Genomic DNA, 15,960 nt, shown 5'->3' on the forward strand with positions numbered 1-15,960 from the left:
ATCCCAGGAGATCAGCAGTTACAGAAATACTCAAACCAGCCTGTCTGGCACCAACAATCATCCATGTGATTATCTAATCAGCCAATCTTGTGGCAGCAGTGCAGGGCATAAAATCATATAGATATGGGTCAGGAGCTTCAGTTAGTGTTCACATCAACCATCATAATGGGGAAAACTAATTATCTCAGTTATTTGGACTGTGGCATGATCGTTGGTGCCAGATGGGCTGGTTTGAGTATTTCTGTAACTGCTAATCTCCTGGGATTTTCATGCTTAACAATCTGTAGAATTTACTCTGAATGGTGCCAAAAACATCCAGTGAGTGGCAGTTCTGTGGATGGAAACGCCTTGTTGATGAGAGAGGTCAACAGAGAATGGTCAGACTGACAAATTTCAAACTGACAAAGTCTACGGTAACTCAAATAACCACTCTGTACAATTGTGGTGAGAAGAATATCTCAGAATGCTGGTCTGAGATGCGGGTTGGTGCTGTTTTGGTGGCAAAAGTGGGACCTACACAATATTAGGCAGGTGGTTTTAATGTTGTGGCTGATCATTGTAAATATTTTTGTTACACATTTCACATGTCAGAATAGGTGCACTGAACACACTGCAACTACACAAAATCAGCTCATACGGTTCTGGGTGAGGCCCCGCCGTGTAGCTAAACCTCTGTGTGAAGGAAAAGAGGGCCTCACTGCAGAGGTAGCGTTGGGCTATTAAAGATCCCTGAGTGACAGATGTAGGATAAAAGAGAGGGCAGGAGAATCAGCGGGGTGAAAGAGAGAGAAGAAAAGGTGAAGGGGTCAGCAGACAAACAGAAGAAGGGGAGGAAGGACAGAGTTGTACATGGGGGAAAAAAGGATCGATAAATCTATCCGCTGTTCATTCCCAATCTGTTTCTTTTGTTCCAGATGGCAGCTGATGTGTGGCAGTTTCCACAGTGCAATCATGTCAAAATATAGACATGCTACATGCACAAAAAATAAAAACTTTAATTCTGTCAGGCCAAATTACCTGTTGTGTTGTTTGGCTTGAACAAAGAAAGTACCTCAAAGGTTGAAGTGACCAGCTTGTAAAGCTGAGTAAGTTATTTAAATTCTGCCTAATAAATTAAAAGCAACCTCATGGCTGTTTAAAGTCAAAATATCAAGAAAAATCAGTTTAATGAAATCAAGACCAAGTTTATCCACTATCTGGTGTTCTGTCAAGTCTAAATGGCCTATATGATAAATCACTGCTACATTGTACAGACATAATCTCTTTGCTGACTGACACAATAAAGTAAAAAAAATTCAGCAGTGGTCCCTAACCACACAATAGCGCTACCAGCTGCCGTCTTGCACACGCACAAAGCATACCCTAACCACAGCACACACCCATGGCACCACTCTTCATTACACACACACCTGTTTAAGCAGAGCTCTGCAGCCCTGGAGGGCAGGAGAACAATGCATATGATCTAATCACTCCCCCTCCACTTCTGCCCTAAACTTACAAGCATTAAAAAGAAACTGTGTGGCCATGTTCAGTGTTTATACACAACAGCCAAAGACACAAATCTCACAAAAGGAGCATAACATGCACAGAACTCGAAAAAGAATAATAAAAAAACACTTGTTAAAACTTACAATTAAAATGTTTAAATGAAATATAAAATATCTGGCTCACATGTGAAATTATGGTGAACCGTTTCATTCATAAACCAAAAATACACACATCAAACTGCCAGAGCGAGAAAACTCAATGACACCGAATTGACACAAAAATAATGATTCTACGAACATTAGGAAATATGCCATTTCAATTAAAAGGCACACTGCCCGCTAGTAACAAACAAACATTAACAGCTTATATTAACCAATTGTGATTTAATGCCTAAGCTGTAAATTCCTCACACTTTATTGACGTGTACATGTGTATCAAAAGAAAATTTTACATAAAAATACAATTAGAAAATTATGTTGGAAAAAAATGTAACTTGAATATCTCAACAGACAAAACATAAGACCTTTTACTGGACTTAAATTTTAAGATCTTAAAACTTTTCAGTTGTCCTTAAACCAAAAAAAGCGGCTGCATGTAGATGTAGTGCTTCCTGTCTCTGAAAGTTTCAGAATAACACCAAAACTCCACAGAATCATCATAACTTTCAGAGCTGCAATACATGTATACGAGTTGTGTATACATCGGTTTCCTTTTATGTGCCAGGAAAGGTGAATAAAACACATATTCCATACATTATCATCGAGATGCATTTTACATAAAAACTTTCAGATCATCATCATGTCTTACCACAAGATTATAAACACGTTAATTATTTCTTACATTATTAGACATTGTGATAAAACCTATAAATTACATAAAGCTGTATAATTCACACATCTGAGTCAACTTTAAAGGAAGGTCCTAACTTTATGAATTTCCCCATAACAGGTTAGTCTCAACAAACCTTATGTGATGTTGAAGAAAAAAGTACATATTTTGTCGTGGAAGACCATATTAATATATGCATAAACACATTCACTTTGTGAATGGCTTACCCTAAAATTTCTGGAGTGATCGCACTATTTTCTTGCGCTTCACAAAACAACAAAACACAAACACGAAGTTAATCCCTAAACAGAGACGAGGTACAAATATCATAGTTTTTGTATTAGTATTTTGGAAAAACTGATTTTCTTTAAGAGGTGTCATAGTATTTTGAACTGAAGTCAAATATCTTAAGTAACATAAATAGTTGTGATCAGCTAGTTATAATGTAAATTATTTTGTCTAATGGTACACAGCGCCCTCTGATGGTTAACAGCGTTTCAGTGAGAAGCTGTACTTTGTTGTTTCTGTTTGTGGCTAATAATGTTTATTGCATGGCTGTAATAGCAAACAAAGACCATGGGTTGAACAATGTAATGCTTCTTGATCATGATTTTCCTTCAGAACATTTGCACTATTGTGGTGCTAAATAAAACTTTCACAACACAGGTTTTCCATTGACCTTCTCCTGCAGTATCGTTAGCGTGCCAGAGGCAAATTCCCGCAACACCTGCACGGTGTCCCTCTGTAGCTGCAGTGATTCACGTGCAAACTCCTGCTGTGTTTCTGCTAGCTGCTGCACTGACTCTGCAAGAATCTCAAGTGAACGGGATACTGTGGACAGAAGTGTGTTAGTAGCGTGCTGCTGTTGCACGCTAAGGCTAGCGTTGTGCGCTAACTGCTCACGTGAACTTTCTGGCTCCACCCCTGAGAAAGATGTTTTATTAGAGGCAGTGACTGTGGAGGCGACGTGTCCAATATTGCCTCTAGTTGCAATTCCATCCTCCTCAGAATGAGAGTTAGAGACAGACACCATAGAGGAAGACGGGAGGTGGTCATGGTTATCTTCGTCTGAGTCTACCATGTTAGATTCGGGATCTGTGATCAAACAAGTAAACAATACAATACAAATTTGGTCAAATTAAAATCAAGCTCTTGGTTTTGTTTTTAAATTTTTACTAATGGTCAAATAAATCTAAATTGACTTAGTTGCCATTATTAGTATAATAACTGCCAGTAAGCAATATACAGTAACAAGACTTGAGAGCACTGTCTAAAGGGAGCCTTAATGCATAATAAGATACTCCAATCTTTGCTTCAGTATGTAACATTAGTCATGAATTATAAATGAATTAATTACAAAGAAGTCACTCAAAGATAAAACAGTCACAGTCGTAAGCCCTTTTTGCTCTTTGGACTGATATCTTTAGATGTGTGTATAAGATTGATTTGTTATTGAGGTCAGACCAAAAGGAATTTGGGGTTGCTCCGTTTCACCTGATTGGTAGTTTGACATGATTAACCATTGTTGTTTGTTTTGCTGAGTGCATTGAAAATTCTTGCAGTGAACTTTCTCCGATTAAGGATCTCGGTGTAAAAAGCCATGACTCGGCGCTACATTTAATGGAGATTCTTGATGTAGATTGATTTAAGCATGTTTGTTTACCTCGAGTTTTGGAGCCATCATACTGCATTTCTGATGCAACCACAGCTCCACTCATTGTAGCAGGCATCCCCCCCATGTCCAATCCTCTGCCCGGCGAACTGTGGACCGATCCCAGCCCCATCAACAACCCATCTTCCTCTTCCTCATCCTCACCTCCAACCTCTTGATCATCACTGTAACTTCGAATTGGGGCCCGTTGGGAAGCTTCCCATGGCTTTTTGTCCAGTTCAAGGATGGATTCCACTATGACTTCCGTTGGGGAGAGTTCAATATTGGACCGTGCCAATCGTTGGGACAGGGACAAATTACCACCAGATCGCAGGGCAGCCACTTTACGCCTTGTGTCGCATTTGAGGTCTGACCATTTCTTTACAACCTCCATGATCTCTCTGTCACACTCTCCAATCTCATTAATACGTGCCGTGATCTCTGCCCATTTCCTCTTCTTCACGTCAGATGGAACACCGGTATTAAACTTACCTATGCACAGACACACATTTGGAAAAGTATTAGCACAGTTTATCCATTTACCAGTAGTTTTCCCTTTTGGCTCAGCCATTTTTTGCTTGTCAAATGCATGTAAAACTCACCCACAAGAATGTGGCGATTCTTCCGCACTTCGTCCAGCAGTATGTGCACCTCACTGAAGGAGAAGCGCGCTTTCCTCTTCTTGAAGCGCACTGTTTTGTCTTGATTGAGGTAGAGGGAAGACACAGACATCTTTACTCCAAAATACCACTCTCGCTCCAGCTTGGGGTGGTGGGGGGGGGGGGGATTGGGGGGGGCGATGAGGGGGTACTGTGGCATAGGGAAGTAGTCACAATTTAATAAAATTGTTAGTAATCCAGTTCATCTGGATCAAGTGTTCCTAGCCTTATGTAACAAAATATGAAAAAGCCCAGAAGAAATTAGAAATCCCATTTCTGTGGTGGTACTCAGGCCCGTAGCTAGTGGGGTGAAAGGTGGTAACGATTCTAAGGGCCCCACAACAAATTCTAAACTGTATGTATTAATAGGAAAGGGGCCCAGAGATATATAAAGTCAGGAGGGCCAGATTACCGTGCTACTAGGTGTGTAACGGTTCTCGTAAAAAACCAAACCATACGGTTCACAACCCATGGTTCGGGAAGCATTGGCACCACGGTCGGTTCACCTCACGTTTAATGACGCATCTGGAGCACAAGTTTTGGTCAAGAAAACAAAGCGTTAAACAGACAGGCACAGTTACAACCTCCACTAATGCACCTGAATGGATCTGTAAAAGGATATGCTCCACCTGTGTTTCACATGGGTCAACTTGATGACATCACTGTTCTGCAAGCGTTGTGTGTAGTTGAAAATGGCAAGTGGAGAAAACGAAATGCTGATAGAGAAGCCGCTTGCATTTCTCCTTTCTGGGAAAATTTTCTTTTTGCAGTCAATTACATCAGGCACTGTTTGCAGACATCACTCAACACGAGTGCCATATACCGGTAATACATGTCAATAATGCCCTTGAGGGTTTATTTTAAACGTGCATGCAAGTTCTTCCTGTTTCCTCGCGTGGCTGTAATCTATCACGAGCGTCAATAATGCGCTTTGATTAATGGCATTAAGATGCCATTATAGTAATACATTGATACATGATTAATCATTTACACCGACATCACCCAGGGAAAGAGCAAAAACGGCACACACTCCCTTCAATTTTTAAGCAGGCACTCAGTGCTAATTCGGACAGACATGAAACAATAACTAAAGCACTTGGGGTGTTCATGTGGGATTTCCATGTATGATTAAAATACTCAAGCAGCATTATCACAACATCCCTTCTCGTTTGCATTGTAATAGCAAGTTTCTATATAGTAACCATGATTTTACTATATATTGTAACCATGACAGTAACCATGTTTATATTGTGGTGATTATGATTTTACTACAAACGCCATGGTTAAACTATGGTTACTGTTGTAAAACAATGATTGTTATTTAAGGGCAAACCTGTTAAAGTGTTTACCAAATATATTATTCTTTGGATTTGGCAGTAATATATATATATTATATAATTTTTTTTTTATTAAAGCAAATACTGAACCGTACCGAAACCGTGACCCTTAAACCGTGAGAAATTCGAACCGTTACACCCCTACTTGCTGCGGCCCTGGTGGTACTGCTGTGGTACACTGACAGTGCTTTATGGTTACTAGCCTATTTCAAACCTTGTCACGTTTTAGTTAAACTGCCCTATGACCTCTATATTTCATTTGCACCAAACAGAAGTAAATAAAAGCACATATTAAACTCATGTTTTTCTCTTTGAGGTGTGCAGTGATCCCATTTGAAAACGTGCGTGTTATCGTGCGTGTGAAGCAACTGCTATCAGTTATTCCTTTTTTGTTGATTATTTTGTTGGTTGTCCACATACTGGCTCATATCAAAACAGCGGCTCATTCATTCACGCGCTTTATTCGTGAAAGCTACAGTCAAGCGCGCTTGATCGCAGAGACACGCTCTTCCTGTAAATATAACGATACTGCGATCACGGCGTCGCTCTTTGTTTCTCTCTTCAGCGCCATTGTGGTAAAACCGCTGAATTGAACCACGCACAAATATTCCCAAGCAGCACAGAATTGCTTTTTGACCAAACATAATTGACGTTTTCCTGCTTAAAAACTCTTTACAGAATTCATTCCAACTTGCATGTGACCGGACATTTCGTCCTCATTTTCCCAACAGCTTCATTTTCACTGTTTAGCTATTTTAGCTAGCAAGCTATTTTACACGTTATGTGTTTCCACAATCACTTTTTCGATCACTTTTCAAAGTCCTGGAACGCCATAAGCATGTACGAGTACTTTAAGTTTGAAAATGTTTGTCAAAAATACCTTAAAGTGGTCGAAATGTCATTGATATCTTGCGTTGCGCTTAGATATCCACAAACTTCGTAGAGAGCTGCGTATGCGCTGCGCAAGCGCACTGACTCCCTTCTGTTCCCCTTGGCGTAGATAGGTGTGTGTAGTTACTAGGTCTGACCACTCTTGTAAATGTGGCGCTGGTGCGCAGGGTTCAGCACACAGGCTTTTAACAAAGTCATCTTTGGAACGCTGTCGGGAGACTATTTCCAGCCATGAAAGTGCAGCTCCTATCTACTTGAATGGGGGAACACCGAAATCTCAGAAACGGTTGGTCAAGATTACGATCAAAGAACTTATTTCAAATCAATAGTAAAATATAACAACACTGGTATTATTAATTTTTTTATTATTATTATTATTTGTTTACCTCAGACTACGCAAAAAAAACAAAACAAAACAAAACAAAAAAAAATCCCGGCTTGTATAGCTAATGCGCATGCGCGGCATGCGATGTCCGTATCTAAAATGTGATTGGCTCTTTTACCTGTAAGGCGTTATTTCCTTTCTACATCTGTTGACAGTTGGGCGCTCCAATTTCTCAGATTCATTTAAAAAGTGTCCTGTCTCTGCTAAATATTCTCTGCTTTTAGCTAGATCTGGCGGTGTATAGTTTTAATTTGTGTTATTAATCATACTAATTTGAGAAAGTACAAATACAAGCAAAAACAAATAGACAACTGCATTACAAAACACACACGCACACAAAAAAATGTTTTAGGACAATGTTTTGCTTGATCTTTTGTGAAAAATGAAAACGGGTTGAATAAAGTATGCCAACTTCAACCAAAGCTAAAGTAAAAGCTCAGGTTTTTTTTTTTAATTTATTATTACAGCTCCTCCAACATTAGACTGTATAAAGTAAAATCAAAATGTAATGTACAAGTAGGAGTCTGCAGTGTAAGCATCACAAAAAAAGTATAAATTCATGACTATGGTAACATAGATGTTATATGCCAGGATTAAAATGCAACAATGTGATACTGCATATATTGCTCATGATCCTTGTTTGCAAATCACTTAGGATAAGAGTCTTCTAAATTACTACGTAAATGTAAATATAATGTAAATGCAACATGTTTATACAGATAAGGAGCCATTGGCCTCAAAAAGTGTTGAAATCCTCTGTTTTAGGAGAAATCAACCTGATTTTTCAGACCACTGAAGAAAAGACAGTTTTTCACTTTTTCAACTTTTTTTAATTCAATATAAAATTGTATTTGACACTGGATTCTCACACTTATCTCTTTATTTGTGGCACTCATTCAAAAAAATCCTTATTTTGCCTTGGATTCATGCAGAAATGGCACCAACTGACAACAGCATGTATTGCAAGAGGTGCGAGTATGTGGAGGGGGGGCACAAAGTGAAAGTGAAACATAAAGAAAGAGAATGTCATAGTCGAGTGAACCATATAACCTCTAGTGGTAGCCCAGCTCCATGCTAGCATTTCTCTAGAATTAGTGCTATACTGTGTGAGAAACAAGAGAAGGAGCTGTGTAAAGCATATAGTCATTATTGCATACAAGCGTAGGACTGATAGTTTCGACAGCGTTCCAGGAGTTCACATTGCTCAAGAGTACATGGTCAGCTGCAGCCACTGTGGAGACAGGTTTTGTAATTATGTATTATAGAACCTTTTATCCTTAGAAAACTTGATTATATATATATATATATATATACACACACACACACACACACACACACACGCACACATAATTTTTAAGATGAAGTAGCTTTATGTTTTGAGTTACATATAAAGATCATAACTCCCTTACCTCCTGTACATTGACTTTGATTGTGCCATCGTTGTCCTTGTCAAGAGTCTTGAAGGCACCTGGTTTAAATGCATGGCATAATTCAGTTTACATTAATGTCATAGGCAGAGGGTAAACGAACTACAGGGTAAGGCTTCAGAGAAAATAAATAATAGTAATAATAATAATAATAATAATGAAAATATTTTAAATATATATTTTTCTTTTTCTTTTTTTTTTGCAATCTGGAGCCATATATAAAATTGAAAGTACAACCTACACAAAGTTCACACTCCATAAAAAAAAAAAACTCCAGAAGAATAACTTGTTATTATTTACACAGAGAGTAGGTGTACTCGTATGGATCATTATTTAAATGAAAGGTAGAGCAAGTATATATTCCTTGGTTTGGTTTATTAAATCTGTAAAACGGCAAACTTAATCTCGGTCTTTCTTACCACAGTAAAATTAAATTGAAATGGATTGGACCTGCATACGGCATAATAATAAGCGGTCCCGCACCGACATGAATTCGTCATGAAGCGATGACTTGAAACTTTTTTTAAGTTAAGAAAAATTCTGGAGAGGGGGTCTTCTTCACAAGATCAAGGAATGTGTCTGATGATTTTATTTTCAACAAAGTCATCTCAGTGCTGGCTTGTATTGAGTTTGATTTGGATGGTGCTTAAAATGTTGTGGGCTAGTAATTTAGTTTTTTTAAATAAATCTAAGAGTTCATTTCTGACCTTGCTGTAATAAATAGGTTTTAATCCAAGAATTGAACTACTTAATTTAATATAGGCTATGCTTTAAAAATGTAAGAAATGAAGACATTCACCTTGCACATGCCATATCGTTCATCCGTAGCCACTCAAGTGTTATAAGATTACATCAGTGGCTGCGGCCGAATTCGAGTCAGGTTTTTCTGTTCTCAATTGTAATACATTTTTGAAGTGGGGTTGGGAAACTGATCCTAGACCAGCAGTTAAGCCCGGCATTATCCGAGTGACAATGGGAAATCTCTTTCAATACCTACAGTAGATATATTCATTGATAGCCTGCACATCATGCCCGTGGCCAGGGTAAGGCTTAGCCTCCCCCATCCTTACACACGCTCCGCCTATTAACTAAAGTATCACTTCTTTTATTCTGTATAAAATTACTGAAACGCATAGCCTTAAGGGGTCTTATAATGAAAAAACTAATTTTCTTTGATCTTTTGAAATAAAATAGTTCGAAGTACTATTTAATCATAATGTAATTTTCACAATTCAAAAAGTCCTACCAAGTCTAAAACAACCATTTACTAAAATTGAGATGCAAAATACCCACAAGCCACAAGAGTTGGCCTATAAAATGGCTTGAGGAATACAGAAAGGTGGTTTTAAGGGGAATGGGCATTCTCGATCTAGCATTTTATTGCACAAACATTATATACACCTGTACATGCAAAATAAGTCATCAATATTTTTGGTACATTACGAAGAGTGGACAATTTTGCTTCTAGAGCTCTTAACCATTGAAAGGAACAAATTCACTCAGCTAACACTGTAAACAAAAATTTATTTATTCACTATTATGAGACAAAACTTTGTGGAATCAACTTACGGCACATGGCATCAAGTCTCACAAGGCAGCCAATGTAATTGTCAAAGTCCATGTTTCCACTCTCATCGCTGTACCTGCGAATAATCATCTGAAAGAGCTGATCATTCAGAGGGAAACCTGTAGAAGACACAAGAGTCAGGAATTGATAAATGAGCAAATGTGCTCCCCACAATATATATATATATATATATATACACACACATTAACATCAGTGGAAAAAAGTTATTGTGAGTAGCCAGAAGTCTTAAAAATACATCCTGAGCCCCTGAAAAACACATTATTGGTGATTTATTAACATTACAAATAGGGAAGATGAATAAAAAAAATTTTATAAAAAAAAGCCTTACAACAGCAGCAATGCACCACACATAGGAAGTCAATTCATCATGTCATGAAACATGGGCATTTACCTGCAGCTTTAAAGGCAGCTGGAAGCTCATCTGCTCCAATAGTTCCTGAGCCATCCCTGTCATAACTTTTATACACTCCCTATAAAACGGAAAACAGCTTATTTTGTTAACTGGGTGTGTGCGTGTTTGGTCTCTTTTTCTTTCTTTTTTTTTTTTTTTTTTAACATTTCCTTAGCTTGCACTTATTAGCTTCCATTTGACAAATTTAGAGGCTTAATTCAGTTTATGATTTTTAATTTATTCTTTATAAATTCTTCAATCAGCAACAAAGATATAAAGTGTATACTGTACACTTAACGCAAAAATACGAGTATAGCTTAATCATAAACACGAGCTAAAAAAAAAAAAAAAAAGACAAAAAAAAAAAGAAAAAATTCACACAAATCAGAATAATGTGTGTTGTTAAATCTTCTACTCACTTGCCACTTCTTGATGTTGTTCCAGAGGTGTTTAAACTCATGAAAGCCCAGTTTACCTGTGCTGTCACTCTGGAGCACATTGTCAAGATGAAACAATATCAACAATCTCAACATCTCAAAGCTCCCTCCCAAAACACAATGACCATTTTATAGGAGACTATGGTTACTATGTACTGATATGAAATATAATACTTATTACCAGACCCAGACCAAATTAGCACCTGTAGAACTCAACAGAAAGTTCTACACATCCCCCGGTCCTTGGATGTTCATTTATTAAATATTTATGCTCATTTGAATATGTTTTCCACCACCAGTAACATTATAATCTTCTCAGCTTCGTTTCACACATTTTAACTCATTTAATTCCAATCCACAGAATTCTGCAGAGTTTCCCCTCAAAACAGCACAAAAACTGTGCCGCAGAATTCTGCAGTCTACATATTCTGTCTGGGCCTGCTTATCAATATATCTGTACATGTGTTCAGTTAAAATCAAGCAGGATACATCCATGACTGCCACCATACTTCTGCAGGACTCAATGCTAAAGCCATCGGTCTTCAGATCAGAATCTGCAATAACATACAAGGCAGAGTGAATCAGCACCATAAAGCAACACACGTCAGGTTAGACCCACATACAGTACACATACACAATACTCACGTTTGGAGATGATTTTGTTGAGGATGTTCATCAGTTCAGTGGGGCTTACTTCCATGTCCTGGAACCAAAGGAAATGTTTATGATAGCCAGTGTTTATTGTATGCATATATCAGTGTATATAAGAATGTTCGTGCGTGTGTGTTTGTGTATGACTAACATCGCCAGCTAGCTGCTTGAATACTTTGCGAAACTGTTTCTCTTCCTCAGTCTCGTTGCTCTCAGCATAAGCCAGTGGTCTGCGGGGTGGGGGCTGGGGAGAGATGTCAATAGTATCAGCATCTTAAATGCACACATTTCATTAACTTCTCAAATACTTAAAACCCTACTGACTTCATAAGCACATTCCCAATGGAAATAGAGCTAATTAGCAAGAACTCTCAATCATGCAATTCTTCACTCCAGCTAACATAATGACGAGAAAGTGCTTTACTGAACAGTCTCTTTATGATACAGACATTACTTCCACAGTAATTTGTTAGGTTTAAGTCATTGAAACATCAGCACCAAAAAGAAGCATTTGACAAAGATTGAACACAGCTCTTTAAAGACTCTGAAGACATTTTTTCAGCATGAAGGTGTAGCTAAACAGATACATTCCATTGTAAGTGCACAATTAATTTAGCAGAGAGTTCATAGAAATATAGTACCCCTAGAAATAGAGTCCTATAACAATAATGCAGATATTTTGTAGAGTATAATGAACCGCTCTGTTATATAATTGAAATAAAGGGCACTACAACACTGAAGAATTCTTTCCATTAGCTCATTGATGAAGCAGGTTGGTGTATGAGATTTTAAAAAGAGCTCCTGATACTCACAGGCTCTGATGGCACAAACTGGCCAGGGTCGATGTTGCTGTGGAACGGAAAGAGAAGGCATGATTATGCTTTCAAAATCATTCCAGCTTCACATGCACAAGTTCAAACTAGGGTTGTGCGAGACTAGTCGACTAATAGACTAAACGGTTCTGATGCTGCTAGTCGACATTGGAATTACTAGTCGGTTAATATTTCCCCCCATTAAACTGATCATCATTTTTACACATTTACGTTTGGCTTTATATTTTTGCAAAGGCTGCGCTTAAATTACTGTCATATTAATGTTACATATTTTAAATAGAATTAATAATACAAATATTATTTGAAAAAGAGGATTTCTGGAGCAGATACAGAGTTTAATTTCACCTCAGGCTGCGTGTGCTTCTTCCCTCTTTCACTCGCGGCATGCGCAGGAAAATGTCCTTTCACTAGACAAGCAAACTCAGTAAAGTAGTAATGAAATCACTTCGCTTGTTGCGGGAATCGGCTTTCCAAACGTTTGAAAGTCCCTATGGATGTTTTCACATTTGAGTCTTCTTTAAATCTGTACAGGCTTTTTCAAGCGCAGGATAGCCACCTCAGGTGAGTCATGTCCTGTCTTTTACTGGACCATGTCGACGTGTTAATTTTGCTCATCAAAAAAATTATGCTTTTGAGTAAGTAGCCTAGAAAATATCTGTTTTAGACTAGGTATGCCATTTTTTTAATCTGCTGATTAAGAAGGCTATTTTCAACGAGTGTGCCGACTGCTTAACAGGTTAAACTTTACTTTTATTCTGTGTGCACGTCATGTTTAGAGTACATTAGGTTTATTGTAGGCTACATCACAGGCCTATTTTTTCTATCCTATAGTTACTTTTTTTTTTTTTTGTACATCGTAACTGTTATTGGTTGACGTTCTTTACCGAACAGCTGTCATATTAGATCAATGGTTAATGCACGACTGCACATCGTGAAATACGCGCAACTTTTCAACGCATTTTTTTCTCTCTAGATTTGGCTAGTCTAATTCAAGGTGAGCACGTCGCAGATAAATACCCCTTTTCAGTGGAATATTTTAAATGGATCGCATAAATACATTTTTTTGATTGTTTTCTGAAGATTGGTTTCTTTTTAGACTAGTCAGCTTAAAAATTTCCTTTTAAGCGTCAGTGAAATTAGTCGTTCAGCACATCCCTAGTTCAAACGTATCAGCTCCATAAATATACTCTGGGGTCAGTATTTCCACCTTACACATAGATAAATGTAATCCCACCGCAGCAGTACACAGAGATGTGTAACAATAGCTGGGGTTCCATCCACGTATTTTTATGTGCATTCTGGGATAATGCATAAAAACTGCTGGATGGAAACACCAAGATGCGAATAAAATCTTCAAAATGTGTATAAAAACAAAAAAAAACAAAAAAAAAACATACACTCGCTTGAGGTGGATACATTTTTAATTTGATAAGAAGAAATGTGCATAAATTATGATGGAAACACATTTACCGAATAAACTTAGGAAGACAAGTCATGTGACTGAATAATTCATTTATTCATAACTGGACTAACCAACGGACCAATTACTGCATCTGAAATGTTGCTCTGGTCATCCTGAAATAACAGTGTCATGAAAATCCAGAGCCTGCAAAGAGTTTGCAGAACAAATAAGTCGAATACAAACTTGAACTGTGCTGAAGAGCAGGTTTGTTGACACTTTTGAACAATATCTCATAGATCCGAACGGTAAAGTCATAAGGATGGAGGAACGCACACACATAGTGCTCCCAGAACTGTGTGATACGCTGTTGCTCCCAGAAATGAGACAAGTTCTTCAGAGTGTTTTGTCTGTGTTCTAAACTGAGAGTATTTTAATAATAAGAGTCACAGCAGCTCCAGTTTGTGACAACTTTGTTCTTTTGAACACACGGGATGGATATGCAACTTTATTCGCACATTTCTTTTTTTTTTTTTTTATATTATGGTTTTTCGCATAAACGAAATACGCAATTTAGATGTAAACATAGCTAAACAGTTCTTCACCTGACCACATCAAGAATGCCTCCAATGAGTCTCTTGGCTAGGAACATCTTGGCACAACTGGTCCGCTCAGTCTAGATAGAGAGAAGAAAACTTCTGTAAACCTCTATACAATGTATCACAGTGATAACAGTAAAGAGTGTTAGGCTAAGTCTCTGAAAAGCAGGCGTTAATGTTAGTGCTCATCTAAGAAACTTTCCTGGCAGTGTATATATGTGTGTGTGTGTGTGTGTGTGTATGTATGTGTGTATATATATATATATATATATATATATATACACATACATACACACACACACACACATATACACTGCGTGCACAATTATTAGGCAAGTGAGTATTCTGATCTTATCATTATTTCCATGCACATTTTCCAACTCCAAACCATATAAACTTGAATGCTTATTGGATTCAATCATTTTCAAGCGATATGTATTTGTGTAATGAGGGAGGGTGTGGCGAAAGTGACTAACACCTTATATCAAGATGTGCGTAATTATTAAACAGCTTCATTACCTCAGGCCAAACACTGGCACTCGTCAATCTATCGCACTGTTTGTGAACTCAATCTTTAAACAGACAAAATAAAATGTACTGAATGGTTGAATTCATAAACATCATAACACAGGGCGTTTGTGCATGCCAATCATCTTAGTGTTTACAGAATGCTGACACACCAACTGCAACCATGTCCCCCATCCTCCACCCACACGAATTACACCACAAGAAAAAAACTCATATTGTTTAAAAGATGCATACATAAACTGACACTTATAAGCTTTTTAAAAATAATAAATGAAGCGTTTAAAATGAATTTGGGGCCATTTTCCAAAGGGCAAATTGCTTTGAATGCGAGCCAAATGGCGCAAAATCTTGCTGACTAAAAGCTTATTTCAGCCGAGATATTCCTTTGATGACAGAATTTTAGTCCTCTGAACGAAACCCTTGGCAATTAAATAGTTTCTAGTCAATTAAGCCTGAACGTATTACATTATGCTTAATTTGGCACAAACTACATTTGACTACGGACAAAAAAACATGCTACCACGCTAAACAAGCTACCCGACATGACTTCACATTAACCCGGTAAAAACTGAAAGTACAATTAATTCAACAGACAATATTTTTGCTACTGTACATGTAAACATATTTATAAAAACGCTGTTGAGTGCGTAGAAAGACTAAACTCACCAGTAAAACGCTGAAGGTAAAACCGACTGTCTCCCGTCACACAGCAGCAGCAGAGAGCGCATGCGCAACTGACAGGGTATGGCGCATTCCAAGAGAGTTACGTAATAAGCGTAATGACGAGGCTTCAGTATAAATCCGCATTCTAAAAGCGCGAGCCGCAAACAGCGTAGAAAAACACCAGCCCAAATTTCCAAGAATTTTA

General features: G+C 37.8%; 2 protein-coding genes across 3 annotated transcripts; both read right to left on the reverse strand.

Moving 5' to 3' along the window:
- Window positions 1-1,870: 1,870 nt before the first annotated feature.
- Window positions 1,871-4,752, reverse strand: LOC127439212 (nuclear apoptosis-inducing factor 1-like). The gene is made up of 3 exons (XM_051695368.1): window positions 4,570-4,752; window positions 3,980-4,459; window positions 1,871-3,411 (listed from the first exon to the last, which is right to left on the reverse strand). The coding sequence occupies exons 1-3, from the start codon at window positions 4,697-4,699 to the stop codon at window positions 2,972-2,974; spliced, it is 1,050 nt and encodes a 349-aa protein (XP_051551328.1). The 5' UTR covers window positions 4,700-4,752; the 3' UTR covers window positions 1,871-2,971.
- A 3,294-nt stretch (window positions 4,753-8,046) lies between these two features.
- Window positions 8,047-15,848, reverse strand: LOC127439221 (calpain small subunit 1-like). Of its 2 annotated transcripts, XM_051695388.1 has the most exons (12): window positions 15,759-15,826; window positions 15,084-15,136; window positions 14,571-14,641; window positions 12,546-12,582; window positions 11,885-11,977; window positions 11,728-11,785; window positions 11,572-11,636; window positions 11,065-11,133; window positions 10,646-10,724; window positions 10,236-10,352; window positions 8,649-8,707; window positions 8,047-8,470 (listed from the first exon to the last, which is right to left on the reverse strand). In XM_051695388.1, exons 3-12 carry the CDS (start codon window positions 14,615-14,617, stop codon window positions 8,444-8,446), a joined length of 651 nt encoding a protein of 216 aa, XP_051551348.1. In that variant the 5' UTR covers window positions 14,618-14,641; window positions 15,084-15,136; window positions 15,759-15,826; the 3' UTR covers window positions 8,047-8,443. The 2 variants fall into 2 exon arrangements, with proteins under 2 accessions (XP_051551348.1, XP_051551340.1); XM_051695380.1 differs by lacking the exon at window positions 15,084-15,136 and having other exon boundaries at window positions 15,759-15,848.
- Between the last annotated feature and the right edge of the window lie 112 nt (window positions 15,849-15,960).

The sequence above is a fragment of the Myxocyprinus asiaticus genome, chromosome 4 (genome assembly GCF_019703515.2).
Source record: "Myxocyprinus asiaticus isolate MX2 ecotype Aquarium Trade chromosome 4, UBuf_Myxa_2, whole genome shotgun sequence".
Classification (NCBI taxonomy): domain Eukaryota; kingdom Metazoa; phylum Chordata; class Actinopteri; order Cypriniformes; family Catostomidae; genus Myxocyprinus; species Myxocyprinus asiaticus.